Source organism: Macaca fascicularis, chromosome 1 (assembly GCF_037993035.2).
Source record: "Macaca fascicularis isolate 582-1 chromosome 1, T2T-MFA8v1.1".
Lineage (NCBI taxonomy): Eukaryota > Metazoa > Chordata > Mammalia > Primates > Cercopithecidae > Macaca > Macaca fascicularis.
The window spans coordinates 61164139-61178936 of NC_088375.1; the positions used below are offsets into that span (position 1 = coordinate 61164139).

The 14798-nt window shown below is 48.7% G+C and overlaps 1 protein-coding gene and 1 pseudogene across 3 annotated transcripts; both read right to left on the reverse strand.

Annotated features, from left to right (window-relative positions):
* Nucleotides 1-742: 742 nt before the first annotated feature.
* On the reverse strand, nt 743-11150 carry FMOD (fibromodulin). 3 transcript variants are annotated; one of them, XM_045395145.2, is made up of 4 exons: nt 11084-11150; nt 7308-8293; nt 2443-2610; nt 743-1943 (listed from the first exon to the last, which is right to left on the reverse strand). In XM_045395145.2, the coding sequence occupies exons 2-3, from the start codon at nt 8284-8286 to the stop codon at nt 2459-2461; spliced, it is 1131 nt and encodes a 376-aa protein (XP_045251080.1). In that variant the 5' UTR covers nt 8287-8293; nt 11084-11150; the 3' UTR covers nt 743-1943; nt 2443-2458. The 3 variants fall into 3 exon arrangements, 2 of the variants coding, with proteins under 2 accessions (XP_045251080.1, XP_005540546.1); XR_012431702.1 differs by having other exon boundaries at nt 743-2610; nt 7071-8293; XM_005540489.4 differs by having other exon boundaries at nt 743-2610.
* A 2471-nt stretch (nt 11151-13621) lies between these two features.
* Nucleotides 13622-13800, reverse strand: LOC102141733 (small EDRK-rich factor 2-like; annotated as a pseudogene).
* Between the last annotated feature and the right edge of the window lie 998 nt (nt 13801-14798).

A 14798-nucleotide genomic window follows, 5' to 3' on the forward strand; every position in this document is an offset into this window, starting at 1 on the left:
TCACGTCAGAGAATTATAGTCAAATTAGTTTACTTTGGCTTAAGATGGAGCTGTGACATTTGCAATATGCTTGGTACAGATTTTAGTGCCCAATAAATATCAGTTGTTATTTCCCTATCAGAAAATAGTGGATTGTTGCGAAGGCACAAGCCTAGTCTGCCCTCCTAACTTATGCGACATTTGCTAAGCACTTATCACAACATCGGGCACCTAAAGGCTTTCAAGATATGAACAGAGGATGAATGAGAAAACAAATAGAAGGTAAAGGCTTGTTTTCCTCTTCCAGGGCCAGTGGGCTTTGGCAGGTTTGGCTGCCCTCAGATCTGCACAGTTGCCACTAGAGGGCAGGAGCAGTTAAGACAACAATATCCAGGACTAGCCAGATCTAGAATTACCGGCTTGGCAAGAGAGGATGGTGGGAAGGGTTGAAAAAAAAAAAAAAAAAAAAAACCAAAAAAAACCCCAGTTATTCTGTATCTCTTGGGGACCATATGGAAGGGAATGTGTAGAGAGGATTGAAGTTAGACTTAAAGAAGAACTTCCAGAACACAGTTTGCTAAGTAGAGCTTTTATATAAGTGACTTTTTTTTTTCTTTTTTTTTCCCTCTTAGCTTCATCTGCCCGAACAGAATAGATGAGAAAGAGGGCTCATCAGTCCAAGGTCTATGTGACCTGCGACCTCACCAGGTCCTCCTAAAGTAACCCTCCTGCAGTCTACTTTAAATGACTCCACTCTTGCAGATGCAATCATAAAATAACTTTATTGGTCAGGTTAGCCACCACTCATGCTTTTCCTGTAAAAAGGATCCTTTATAAAGGCATGATGGTGTTCACATGCAGATGCTTTCTGAAGAGCCCGGGGGCAGGGGGCAGCCTTACCCCTCACATCAGAGCTCCTTTGTTGAAATGAGCTGGTTTGGCTTTTGTGGATTCCAGGTCTGGAGCCAAGAACATAGTCCAAAGATCCCCTCTTCCTTTCTCAGGGAAGGCGATTCAAAGCACACACAGTATCAGGGATGTGACGGCATCTGGGCAGAGCCCAGACTTGGGCTAACTCTCCTCCACCAGTCCTTGCCCCTGACTGCCCAGATGGCTTCATCCCGACAGTGCCCAAAAGGGCAGGTAGGTTAAGCCCCAGGCAACATTACCTTTTGCAATGGGAAGAACTAAGTGCTCCCCAGCCAAACTCTAAAGCAAAAGCCATCTTCACTAATGGGGATATAGCTCAGAGATGTGAAAGCGGAGGGTTTTATGCCCAGCACAGGCAAGATTTGGCTGCTTGGCCGGGGCTTCATGGACCCCAGCCAGAGCTGGTACTCTTTACCTATGGCCTTAGGACAAACCAGGTAATACAGATTAACCACATCCTCCTTCTTTGGGCTAGCAAGTCCAGGGCTGCCTGGAGTCTGTCTCTACTATCAGGATATAGAATCTTCCTGCTTGGATAAAAGGAGAGGACAAACTATGTTTCTCATGCTTTAAAAACCATGTGGCCTCTACCTTTGTGGATAAAAACCCAGGTAGGGTGCTGTTTGGAATGCAGAAAGTGCTGGGCAAGAGTGGAACTCCTGGGGCTGCTTTCTTAACTGAGCCAGTTTGAGGTGTGTTTGCCCCATTGCAGATGCTGATGATAAGCAAAGTCTGGCCTTTCCTCTTCTGGTCTTATCCACCTTCAAAGAGCTACCCAGCTGCCAAAATATAGCCCTATACATTGATCTAAGCCTGAGGTTGGCTGTCTCCTCCCACATCAGGTCATGAATATTATCATCATGCTGGTGACCTCCAATCTGGTGGCTTTCCAGGGCTGAGGTTAGGGAGGTATAGAAGTGATTCCTGGTGTCCTTTCACCCTCAGACAAAAGTGTGGGTTGTCTCCACAGGTTGCTGGGCAGATGCTCACATGCCTTGGGGTCTCTGACTCTGCTTAAGGCACAGAAGAGGCATCTGTGGAGGAAAGTGGGGTGGGTGAAGTGAATTTCAGAAGAGGCAGCTGGGCAAGAGGTATATTTTGAGAAGCAACAAATGGGAGCCCAGAGTAACTGCATGACCAGCCCAGCACAGAGGGAGAACTGTCAAGCGCTGCTCACAGCCAGCCAGGAATTGTTAGAAAAGTATGGTTATATACTGTTGCCCATTCCACTTTTGAAGTTCCATGACCTCAGATCATTGGGAAGAACTTAAGAGTCGTGAAATTTATGGGGTCGGAACATCCAGGGATCCTTCCATCTACCATCACTTCTGTCCCTGGAAAAGAGTGAGCTTCTGCCTATGTCCTCAGCAGAAGGCTGCCTGTCCCTGATCCCCCCGCAACCCCACCTACAGGAAAGAAGACTACAGAGGGAGCCCGTGGACTTCCGTCCCATGGTCCATCCTGGACCTTCCAGCAAAAGCCAAACCAAACCATCAAGCCAAATGCCACGGGGGCTGTCTGTCTGCCCAGTACCCGGTGCCAGGGCTGCTCAGATCTCGATGAGGCTGGCGAGGCGCAGGCAGAGGGGCGCGTCGGCAGGCATGGCGCTGCGCTTGATCTCGTTCCCGTCCAGGCGCAGCACCTGCAGCTTGGAGAAGTTCACGACGTCCACCACGGTGCAGAAGCTGCTGATGGAGAACTCTGTGGGGACAAGAGGAGCACAGGTCGGGGAGAGAAGCCCAGATTACGAACCCGAAGCCACCGTGAGATTTGCCTCTGTGAGATTTGCCTCTGTGAAGCAGTTCAGATAAAAGGAGTGGAAGGTGCGGGAGGAGGGCCGATGTTTTCCAGGACTGTAGTCATACTGACTGACGCCACTAGGGGCAGAACTAGGGACAGAGTGAGGACTGTGCCTGCGTCTGCAGCTCACCTAACCACCAACCTGAACTTTACTCTGCAAGCCCAGGAATGTTCTTAAGTGTCCTTCCCTCCGGGACCTTTTTTCTCTCTCTTTCTCTCTCTCTCTCTTTCTTTCTTTCTCTTTCTTTCTTTCTTTCTTTCGGCGGGGTGGGGGGGCATGGGGGGGAAGCTGTGGGCAGCGGTGGGAAGCAGAGGGTAGCCAAGACCAACTGTAGACACCTTGAAGTACTTGATTGCTTTTGGAGAGGGAGGGATTTGCTGAATTGCTGTGAGAAAGAAGACTGGGGAAATGGAGGGACTTAAATCTTAAATATCTCCTGCTACTTTGCAGATAGAAAAAGTGGCAGGAAATTAAAGAGAGAAAGCCTGGGCTGAGAGACAAGTGTCTTTGTGTGTCAGGGCTTTGAGGGGGTTGCACGTCTCCATTCTAAATACTGCCAGAACAGTGAGCAAGGCTCTGAGTTTAAAGGAAGCTGGGCACTCATAGAGCACTGGGGCTGCTAGGGACCTCAAAAGTCAAATAAATAATTTCCCTGCCTCCTGCATTTAATATGATTACAATCTACTCCCTCTTTTAAACCTCAGAAGAAGTCCCCTAAGATTTTCCCCTAAACTGCAGAATTCTAATAGAGACAACAGTTCCGCTTGCTTGGTTTTAGCATAAATCTTTCTGTTGCTATTAACCCTGTTCTCCCTCTGGTTGTCCTCTTTGACAAATCAACCACTCCGCCTCCAGTCTACTGGGTCAGTAACTTGAAAGGAAAAGCCAAGAACTCAGCTAACACTCCAGCAGAGACAGCAAAAGTCACCACTGAAAGCTGAGGAAGCCTTGTAGGGCTGTCTTTACCATGGTGAATGAGGCTTTCAGGAAACTTGCTCCTGTCGTCATTCTCTGCAAAGGGGGTTTGAATAAAGTTACCCTTTGGGTCTTGAGGTTAGGATTGTCCATGGACACATCCCTAGCAGCTATAATACTTGGGTAGACCCAGAGCTGGGGCATGCCGTTTTTGTATCAGAGGCGTCCCTTGGCTTGCAGCAGTGGTCAGGAGGTGTGTCAGTCTGGGGCCAGGCAACAGGAGAGGGAGGGGGCTTTTCTAACTCTATTCTTAGGGGTGACCATGAGGGCTCCCATTGCGGGAGGTTATAGTTACGAAGAAGACAGTTCCAAGAAAGACAGTATGAAGAATTTAAGAAGCTGATGAAAAAAGTGTTTTTAAATCAGCGTTTTCAATGGTTTTCAGTCTCTGTTAAGCACAGACCAAGATGAGATGAGGTGAGGTTGCAGCAAATTAACTTCTACTGCAGACATAACACAGAAAATCTAGGCCCAAAGAAAATTAAGACACTGAGAAAAGCAGCGGAAACTGGGAAATACCTGTCTTTGGAAAATACTCCCGGTGGGGCAGAATTTCTGGAATGCTTTTGGATGTTTCCTTTCTGGTCCCAAGGACTAGACTAAGTGGCCTCTGAGTGGGCAGGTTGGGGGCAGAGCCTAGACCGGGGTGGGTCTATGTTGTCTGTGTACAAGCAGAGCAGTGGGGTGAGGAGAAGAAGCAAAGTGGCCCAGCTTAAGTATCACTTCCCGCCCTATTTAGGATGGAACTGCAGGCTCTGTGATAGATTCTCTCCCAGCCTGGAGCCCTCAGACTGTCTGCTAAAATTCCGGATCCCAGTTGTGGATAGGTAAATATGGGACATACTTGTGGGGAGCTAGACACACAGTGTATATGGATTCTAGCCACACACTGGGTACTGTGAGCCACACCCCGCCCCCTTCCCCCCGCCCCCTCCCCCTCCCCTTCCCTGCCCCCTCCCCTTTCCCCCACCCCCTCCCTCTTTCCCCCTCTCACTGTCTTCCCCAATCCCATGAATAGGACAGGCTTCTGCGTGGAGGCACTGGAGGACATTTTTCTAGCTCAAATTAAATACTGACATAAGTCTTTCCAAATTCCTACTGGTGCACCCGCCCTACTCCACTGGATCTCAAAGCTTCCGAATAACATTCCGAGCTGTGTTCTTGCCAGGCTGGAAAAACTGAGGGAGATACCGATGGAAGAGGGAAGTGGGGAGGAGAGGACCACGTCTGATTCCCCTGTGCACCCCTGAGCTCCTGTTCTTCTTTTAGCTCCTCTCTCAGAAGGTGTTTCAATCCCACCTCCACCCACCCCCCCCATCCCCAAGTCCCTGACTGGTTTGCAGGGAGATGTCCCTCACGTTTGCTGTAGGAGAAAGGGCTGAGCTTGGGGAGTTGTTTTCCTGCTGCACCAGAGAGATATTCCTCACCATTCTCAGTCAGAGATGCCTGGCTCTAGGCCCTTTAGGTCACGGTTCTAATCTACATTGTCTGGGGGACCTTTGGAGATGACTTTACCTTCTCTGCGTCTCTCTTTCCCCAAAACAACAACAAAAACTGCCTGTCTAACTTTAAAGTGGCAATGAGAAGAAAGGCTAATAATAATAGCTATCATTAATTTTTAAATTCTATGCCAGGCCCTGGACAAAGCACTTTACATGTATTAATTCACTGCTTTAAGGAAAACAAAGCATTGGTGTTATTTTGTCTAAAAAGAAGGCTGAGAAAGACTAAATAACACCTCGTCATGGATCTTGGACTTAAATTCCACAAGAATTAATTTAGGAGTAGACATTGAAAATTTTGGGGTTGTGTGACTGAACAGACAATTTTTTTGCAGGATCTTAGGAAATTGCACTGATTTTATTTTCTGACAAGCATCTGGAAGAGGTGGTCCACCTCCCATTTGAGTGGCAGATGTGGTTCTACATGAAGGCAGAACGATGATAAGAGGTTGTGATGAAGCCTTTTCCACCCTAACTTTCTCTGATTGTATGGGTAGGTGCTAATAGATTCTTTCCCATGACAGCTGCTCTTTGCTGTCACAGTTTCAAGGTCAAACTTGGATGAAGCACAGCATACGGCATGACATTTCTGATGTGACTGCTCCCGGATTCAGAGTGTGTGGCAGGTAAGTAGCGGTAACCGCTGGTGTGATGATAGACAGCCACAAGGAAATGTCAAACGTCTGCAGCATGCAACATATTCAAGATGTCTTAGAGGACCCCTCAACCCCCACCTTGGGAATAAGAAGACCCCAAAGAAAGAGAGGTTTTAATAAAAAAGAGTTTAGGCTGTACATGATGGTGTCAGGCACTTCAAACTAAAGGTCCAGACAGATGCCTCTTTGCTTTGCCCACCCAACTGTCAACTCCCAAATTGCACTTTGGGGTTGGTGCCTCTTTCACTCAGAGGGCTGTCCAGCTTGTTAACATCTTGCTCAATGACTGATCTGTTCCCTGAGCACAGGGGGAGAAAGGAATGAGAGGGAGAGGATGACGACTCAGTCCTTCTCAGCGCTTTGATGGTGCTGTTCTATCTCAGCAGGCTCCACTTCAAAGCCCTTTGCCAGTGGTCGCTAATGAGTCCTCCCTTCACCAGAAGGAAGAGGACTTTGCTGACAGAGGAAGGGAGGTTAAGTGCTGGCTCAGTACCTTCCAGCTGGGATTAAGACATCAGAGGCCCTGGGGCAATGTAAGCATGTTCTGAATACAAGATCCTAAGACGAAAGGGAGCTGAAAATCAGCTAGATAATTCCATCTGAAATGAATATTTCTTAGAGTCAGGGAGGCAGTCTTTTTTTTTTTTTTCCTTTGGGCATTGCAGAGAAGTGCTTATGAAACAGGAAGCCCGGTGTCCTAGGCTTGGTGTTAGTCAGGCTCATGTTACCCTAGGAAGGATCTCTGCCCTGCCACCAGGGGCTCCTTGTACTCCAGGAAGAACTGACCAGAACAAGTGCCGCATTCGGCTCTGAAAGGCTGCACATTTTTGTCCACCAACTGTTATGTTTAAAAAACAAATAAACACCAAAACACAAGACCAGGCTGTAGACACAATAGTAGATCAAGTGGAAAAAGAGAGCTCATCCTCTTCTGGGACAGTGAGTAAGTAACAGCCTTCAACTCACCATTCTCCCAAGACAGAAACTTAAATCTCCCTCCCTTTGAACTATTCCCTCCTAAACTTCTCCAGACTCATCTCTTACTGCTCCTCGACACATGACCCCTTCCTCTCAGACACATGCAATTTCCCAGCTGTCCCCTACATTGACAGGTGACTTGTGAAAATGGCTGGCTCCTTTGTGGCAAGCCTCCGTCCCAGAATGGCTTCATCCTGCATCCCTCCAACCCATGCCCGCTTATCTCTGAAGACCTGGAATGAAACTTACCTCTCCTGGAAAGTCTTCTTCTGTACCAACCCACTCCCCACTGAATTGTCTTAGCACTGCTATTTAGTATAAGTGTATTCTCTTTTGTACAGGGGTGTGGCTTGGTTGTCAGGTTGCTTCATTTGTGTTGTCTGGTTCCCCTACTTCTATTTCTTTTGTTTTGCCACTAGCACTCAGAATAGTGTCTTTCAAGTGAAATAGACAGCCAGTCCCCGCCTCCCTTTGCCAAGGTCTCACCATTGATCCTATTGCCTTGGAGGTAGAGGTTCTCCAGGTTGGTGTTGACTGGGGGAATCTTCTGCAGCTGGTTGTAGGAGAGGTCTAGCTCAAGGAGGCTGCTGGAATTGAAGGTGTTGGAGGCCAGGCCATTGTTGGTTAGACTGTTGTGGGACAGCCGCACATACAGCAGCTTGGGCGCCCCCCGGAAGTAGCTATCGGGGACGGTGTAGACATTGTTGTGCTCCATGTACAGCTGCTCAAGAGCTGAGGGCAGCCCATCAGGCACCCTCCGAAGGTGGTTATAACTCAGGTCCAGCAAGATTAGTGACCGGAGGCCCCTCATGGAACTGCCCACTTCCTGGATCTCATTGTGGTGGAGGTACAAGGCTGTGAGGTTCTCCAGCCCCTCCAGAGCATTGTTAGGGACCCGTGAAATCTGGTTATGGTCGAGATGGAGCTCTCTCAGGGATCGAGGCAGGGGACCAGGCATCCGGGTCAGGTTGTTGTGGTCCAGGTACAGCCTCTCCAGGTGCCTCAGCTTGGAGAAGACCTTCTTGCCCACCTTATCACTGGTGATCTGGTTGCCATGGAGAGCAATCCAGAGCAGCCCCGTGGCATTGTCAAAGACACCTTCCTGGATGGAGGTGATCTGGTTGTTCTGGAAGTACACATACTTCATGCGGGAGGGAACGAAGGGCAGATACTTGAGGTTGCGATTGTCACAGTACATGGCTGTGGGGAAGTTGGGTGGGCAGTCGCACTCCTGGGGGCAGTCGCGGGGATCTGGAGGGGATGGAGAGCCATAGGTGTATGCTGGCCCTTCGTCCACCCCATAGGGGTAAGGCTCGTAGGTCTCATATGGGTAAGGGTCATAGGGATCGTAGTAGGTGGACTGCTGGCTGCGGAGGTAGTGGAACCACCAATGAGGGTCATCATCATACTGGGCCTGGGAGAGGGAGAAGAGCCCTGCCAGCAGCAGGAGGGAGGTCCACTGCATTTTGTCTCTGCAAGAAGAGGGAGAGAACAGAGCAAGCCAGAATGAATGAGACTCCACAGAGGCAGTGAGGCAGAGAAGGCAAGCCTTAGGCTTTGAGCTATGCAGAGCTGACTTCAGTGTCAAACATCTGAGAGCAGGAGCCTTGCTCTTGCTTCTTTGGTGCCTCCTCCCAGGCTGGTTCTGCACTTGGTCCAGCCGGACCATGGCTATTTGGGGTGAGTTAAGTGCATTTTCCCCTGGTCATAGAGTCACAGACAGAGTCTTTGAGTGGGAAGGGCTGCATGTTTTTTGGAGGGGCAGATTCTTAGGTGCCTCTAGCACCCTGAAAGTCCTGTGGGAAAGCTGAAAAGCCGACAGCAATCCCTGTGTTTGTAGTGTGGTGGTGAGGATAGTAGTGGGATGCTCTTCAGATCTGAACCCAAATCCAGTTTGGATGTTCCAGGGAAATTGTATTTTTCTAAGAGTCCAAGGAGAAAGCCCTTTCCATGTCTATGGGAGACCTCCAGAAGCCACTTGACACATCAAAGGGGAAGAGCTGAACTATATCTGGAAAATCGTTTGGTCTCTTGGGCAGGCTGGGAGTTTTTGGTCTTGAGTGTCTGGGGAGGAGTGTGGTCCCTCTGCAGCCACCACAAGGCTCAGGTTGCCCTCCGAAATGCCATCATCTGTAACAGTCTGCTGAGTGAGGAAACTCACTGGTTAGCAGTTTGTGGCTACAGATGCAACTTGGCTGGGACAAGGTCTTCACACAGCAGTTACAAATCCTTTCCAGACTGGGGACCCTGGCACTGGGTGTGGCACTTGTCTTCTAAAGCAGGTACTCAGTGTGTGGAGTCTGAGTTATTCTGCTTCTCTCTTTCATAGTGCCTAGTAAGGTGTTAGCACTTCTCATGCTGTACCATGGGCATCATGCAAGAGCCATGTGGGGCCAAGAGAAATGAATGAGGTACACCAAAAGAAGAACTAGAGATTGGAAATTCTTGTGTATGCTCAAGGGAAAGCGACTTGAGGTGGGATCCTGACATTCCCCTCTCCTTTCCCAAGCTACCTGCTCCCAGCGATGACACCTAGATGACCAGGCTCCGTGTCTATGTCCCCACATTGCTGGTAGCCTGTTCCTTTTGGGCCTGTTATGCTAATGAGATAGGAACAGGGCAGACTGAAGAGGAAATGTGGGGTCTGATGTCATTTGAGAGGGAAGCTAAAGGTATGGAAGGTAAGAGACTAGGGGTGGCCTGGGTACCCTACCCTGGTTACCTATAGCCAATGCATGACATACTCTTGTGGGCAGTGGGCATCTTCCTGAGTGTCACCCTTGGACAGAGAAACCTTAGAACCTTTCTTGGCCTGGAAGAGTCACATACAGCCCTCACGTTGCTGTTGGGCCTACTGGGGTTGGCAACTGTAAATAGGAGAAAGGAAGGAGTATAAAAGCCAACGTCATCAGATCCAGGGAACTGATGGGAAAGACCCCAACTGTGATACCCAACAGAGTTACCTTCTGACCACCATCCATCCCAGACCTCTCTGTCCCCTCAAAATGGTTTCCTTGGGCCCACTTCATCCCATCAGTTCCTAGGCTGCAGAGAAGCAGGCACCCTGGCTCACCCACAGGCAGCCTCAGGCCTCAGACAAAGAGCCACAGTGTTTTGGAGAAGCTGACCCAACTGCCCACTGCCTGGGCAAGCTGGCTGGTCCCTGGCTCTGGCCAGGAGAGAAGACGAATGGAGCGGCCCGCTGCCAACAGAGCATTTTTCCATGCACAGCCCTGGGCTGTTGCAGGACCAAGGTGGCTGTCTGGAGGGCTGGCACAGTGAGCCTCTGTCTCCATTTCTCCTTCTTTCAGACTGGGCATCTTGGCAGACAAGAGCCACCTTCTCCTTCAGACTCAGCTTTCTAGGGGCTGTGCACCCTTCCCACTTCAGCCTCTTCTTACAGCCATGGCTGCTGAAAGGGTTTGATGGGGATCTTATGCCTCTCCTTACCCCACCCCATCTCTTAGCAATGTTGCTTCAGGGTTGCATACTCTCACATTGTTTCCCATAATGCTAGAGGTCCTCCTGTGCTCAGAGTTTCTGTAAGGTCAAAAGTTTCCAGGACTGCCACTCTATCAGTTGGGGGAAGTTTACTTAGGAGCTACTGCTGTTCTTTCATATCTCCACTCTAGAGAAAGAGCTCTCCCTCCTATCAGTGGAGAAGGTCAAGCCAGAGGCCATCCCCTCACCTGGATTGCATCCCCACCTCAATCCACAGCTCCCTGGACATGGCCAGTTCTCAACACTTCTTTTTATTCTCTCCCTTCCACTCCAAACACACACACACACACACACACACACACACACACACACACACACATACACATACACACACTCTACACAAAACCTTCCCCCTCTCCCATAATAGCATTTATGTACCAAACCCCTCTATAAGAGAGATTGCAGGGACATCCAGGTCTTGAAATACCCTTCAAAATGCCCACACTCCCAGCGTGGTGCGATTTATGAGTAGCAGGGAAGAAGCTTGCCTAGACAGAAGGTCCTTCACTTTTTCATGCCTGAGAATTGGAGGTCCCCTCAGCACCCATAAAGGAACTGTAAGAGAAATGTACAGGGCTGGAACTCCTCCCTTAGACACCCTCTTTGCCACTCTCCAGCATCCCTGGGGTCATGGTCCAGATGTGGAGAAGGAGGAATGATCCCTCCCTGCCTCCCCATCTCCCCTATCCTCTACCACTTTTCCTTTATTTCTTTTTAAGAAAATGCTAGGGACAAATCCGAAGTAAAACGACTATACTTACCTTGAGTTGAACCTTTCAGAGAGTGACCACGTCCCTCAGTCTGGCCTCCTTGGGTTGGAGAATGTGTGAGAGAGGAAGAGAGAGAGGAGTGAGAGAGTCTACTGAGAGTGTGCGCGTCTGTGCCAGACCAGGGTCCCGCCCCAAATTCCTAATCAAATATTGTGAAGAGGGGCTGAGGAGCCCGGATCCTGGTTTTTTCAGCACTGCTGCAGGGGCGGAGCTCACACTCAACCACGCAAATCCTTCTGTCCGCCTGACGCTATAAAAATCACCTTTTTTCCACTCACTTATCTTCCCTGAAACATTGGCAGCCCTGGGTCTCTTTCTGCTGAATGAGTTAGTGGCGCCCTAGAAGTTATTTGTACAGTCTCTTATGAAGCGCCTGGATTTCTCATTAAAGCCACAAAGGCAGATGCAGGGATGGGGAGGGCCAGGGTTTGGTAAGAGGCATCTTAACTCCTTCAGCAACCCACAAGTCCCCCCAGAGAGCCAGAACTCACCCTTCTCAGCTCTGCCTATAGACAGGTCATCAGGCTCGTGGATAAGGGAGCATGCATGACAAGGGACAGCCGGCTCTGGTTCCAATTCTACCCCTAAGCAGTGTAGACTTTTCTGGGCTACAGGTCCTGCCCACCTCCACCACTGGAACAAAAAGAAAGGCAGAGACTCCAACATTTGTTGATCACTACTTATGCACTAGCATCATCCACTTCCACTTGATGCTCACAACGAGTTCAGAGTTAATAACACTTACCTTGCTGGGTTGTAGCAAGGACTGTATCAGGTGATGTGCGTGAGGCTCCTGACCTGGCACAGAGCTGATGCTCACTCTGTCCTACCCATTTCACAGCCATGGCGTTCCTAAGCCAGGGAAAGACAAGGTCAGAGAGCTGGGCAGGAGCTGTAACATGAAAGGACTTTCCGGCAATGGAAATGATTTGGTTTTTATTCTAAATTTTTGTTGTCGTCGTTGTTTGTTTGTTTATTTGTTTGAGAAGGAATCCTGGCCGGGTGCAGTGGCTCATGCCTGTAATCCCAGCACTTTGGGAGGCCAAGGTGGGCGGATCACGAGGTCGGGAGATCGAAAAGGAGTCTCGCTGTGTTGCCCAGGCTGTAGTGCAGTGGCACGATCTCTGCTGTCTGCAACCTCCATCTCCCAAGTTCAAGCCATTCTCCTGCCTCAGCCTCCTGGGTAGCTGGGACTACAGGAGCATACCACCATGCCTCCACGCCCAGCTAATTTTTTGTATTTTTAATAGAGACAGGGTTTCATCATATTGGTCAGGTTGGTCTTGAACTCCTAACTCAGTTGATCCACCTACCTTGGCCCCTCAAAGTGCTGGGATTACAGGGTTGAGCCACCCTGCCCTGCCTATTCTAAATGTTTTAAAAACAACATGTTTCAAGCAGGAGACGCCATGGGAACTGATTTGCGTGGGATCTAATTTACATTTTAAAAGCATGTAGGAGGGGCTGCTGTGTGGAGAAGGGAGGCCAGGGTGGAAGCAGGGAGGCTCCAGCCCAGCCTCAAGAAGAGGTAATGGCAGATTGGACTGGTGCAATGAAAGAGCAAATCTTATATTTTAGACAAAGAACTGACAAGGCTTGAGGAGTTAGAAAAAGTCAAGGATGATTCCTAGAATTTTAGTTTGAGCAACTGGGTGGGTGGTGGTAACATTTCTTGACATGGGAAAGGTGACGTGGGACCGAGTTGGGTAGAAAACCGAAGTTATGTTTTGGATATGCCGTTAAAGATGCCTGCCAGGCATCCCCTTGGGGATGCATGTAGACCATTGGACATATGAATCTGAATTTGGACTTTAGAGGCTAGAAGAAAACATTTGAGAACCATTATAATGTGGATCACACAGAATCTTGGTAGTTTAGATAAACTCATGTGTCCTAAATGTTCTCTCCTCAAGTATGTTAACTGGCTTACGTCAACACCAAAGAAACACCTTTATCTTAAAAAAATACCAACTGAGAAACCCTGAGATGACTTGAATTTGAAGAATTTAGAGGTGTCGAGGCAGATGGTGCTTTTGGTTTCTCCAGTAGGTTTGAGCTATTGACTTAGCATGAGAGCTGTCAGAAAGGACCTTGTCAGGGACCCACCCTTCTCAGAATTTAAGAAGAGATTTCAAAAAGATGAAACCTAATGAATGAGTCTTTTCTGACCACCTAATATAGACTAGGTGGTTTACTTATGTTATCAATGATAACAGTAGATATTTTGCATTAGAATTAGGTTTTTTTTTTTTTTTTCCAAAGCTACTTTTAATACTTTGGGGTGAGCCCCACAGGAATAAAAAAACACTGGGAAGGAGTAACCCCCCACCCGCCACTTCTGGGAGTGGCCAAGGGGAGAGAGGCTACTGGAGAGGAAGGAAGCACAAAAGGGACCCGCTGCAGACTCAGGGCAAAAAGAGGCCATGGGTGCTGTGACCTGCGGGCATTGCAGGAGGAAACGTGACCGTGGTGGGACTGGCTCCAGTCACACAGGCGAAGGGCAGGAGGGTTGGACATGAAGCCACAAAGCTACTCGGGTTCCTCCTTCTTCTTCTTTGCCTTTTTCTGCTTCTACTGCTTGGTATCTGAGCCCCTTTGCTTGCGGCAGCAGCAGAAAGTGCGTCATCTCGGCGTTTTCCCTTAACTGAGTCACTCTGCTTTTTCCTATTCTTCTAGCCGGCAAGCTCACGCTGGTTACCACGGCTCATGGCGACGGCAGTGACTCCGACCTGCCTCTGTTGTGTCACCTCATTCTGTCAGGATTAATTTTTTTTTTTTGACCCTGCATTCAGCCAAGGAATTAGGGTTTTAGTGATATAAAGTGACCAGCTGGTAAGTGGCAAAACAAGGATTTGAACCTTGGTCTACATGACTTCAAAGCACACATACTTTCCTCTGACTCTAGCACAGAGGATTGGCAGAGTGGAGGAGCAATGACTACCTTGCTGTTGGGCTGGCCTCAACTAAGATGAAACTCAATTAATTACCGTTGCCCAGTCTGCCTGAATTCGGGGGCAGGGGAGTTCAAAGGTGAGAGGGGGCTGGGGTATAGGGGTTCTCTTCCTCAGCCCACCCATATTTCATTTCCATTTAATAAATTTGAGTATATACTATGTGTCAAGCATGATCCTAAGTGTTGGAGACACAAAGAATAACGCCTGCTTATAATAAAGCAGATCTGGATGCAGCAAACTCTGCCCTCATGAGTGAAGCAGAATGGCCTTACTGTGAAAATGCTTATGAATAACGCACGGATAACTTTCTAGTCATTTTTGAGTCCAGAAAGCAGTCACTTTTCAATGGAGGACACTGATCTTGGCAACCGAGCCTGGGAAACACTTTTAAATGAGCCTAGATAGCCTGGACAGATTCACCATTGGGTACAGATGTTTATTTTTTTTAATTCCAGCACGCTGACTAATTCTGCATTTACTAACAATGAAAGTTAGTAAAGTCTGGGAACCAAATAGTGACAGGATTCTTCCCAACCAGTCACCACTAAAAAGGCAGTATCTCCATGGGATTTTTGGCCATTTCTAAAGCGGTAAGATGTGCACCAGGTCTTTAGCTATCCATCTGGTTTCAAGGCAGGCCTGGGATGAAGGAAGGATGGGAAGGGATGATTGGGACCAGCTCAGGAGGCAGAGTTCCAGGGAACCACTCACTGTTCAAAAGTTCCTTTCTCTAATCTTTAGTGGAGGTTTTT

What these genes read in the sequence shown, in the direction of transcription:
- FMOD (XM_045395145.2), bottom strand. Translation starts at nt 8,286, where the DNA reads ATGCAGTGGACCTCCCTCCTGCTGCTGGCAGGGCTCTTCTCCCTCTCC. An exon ending in CCAAGGCAATAGGATCAATG is followed by an intron (nt 2,611 to 7,307) that starts GTGAGACCTTGG and finishes TTGTCCCCACAG; the next exon opens with AGTTCTCCATCAGCAGCTTC.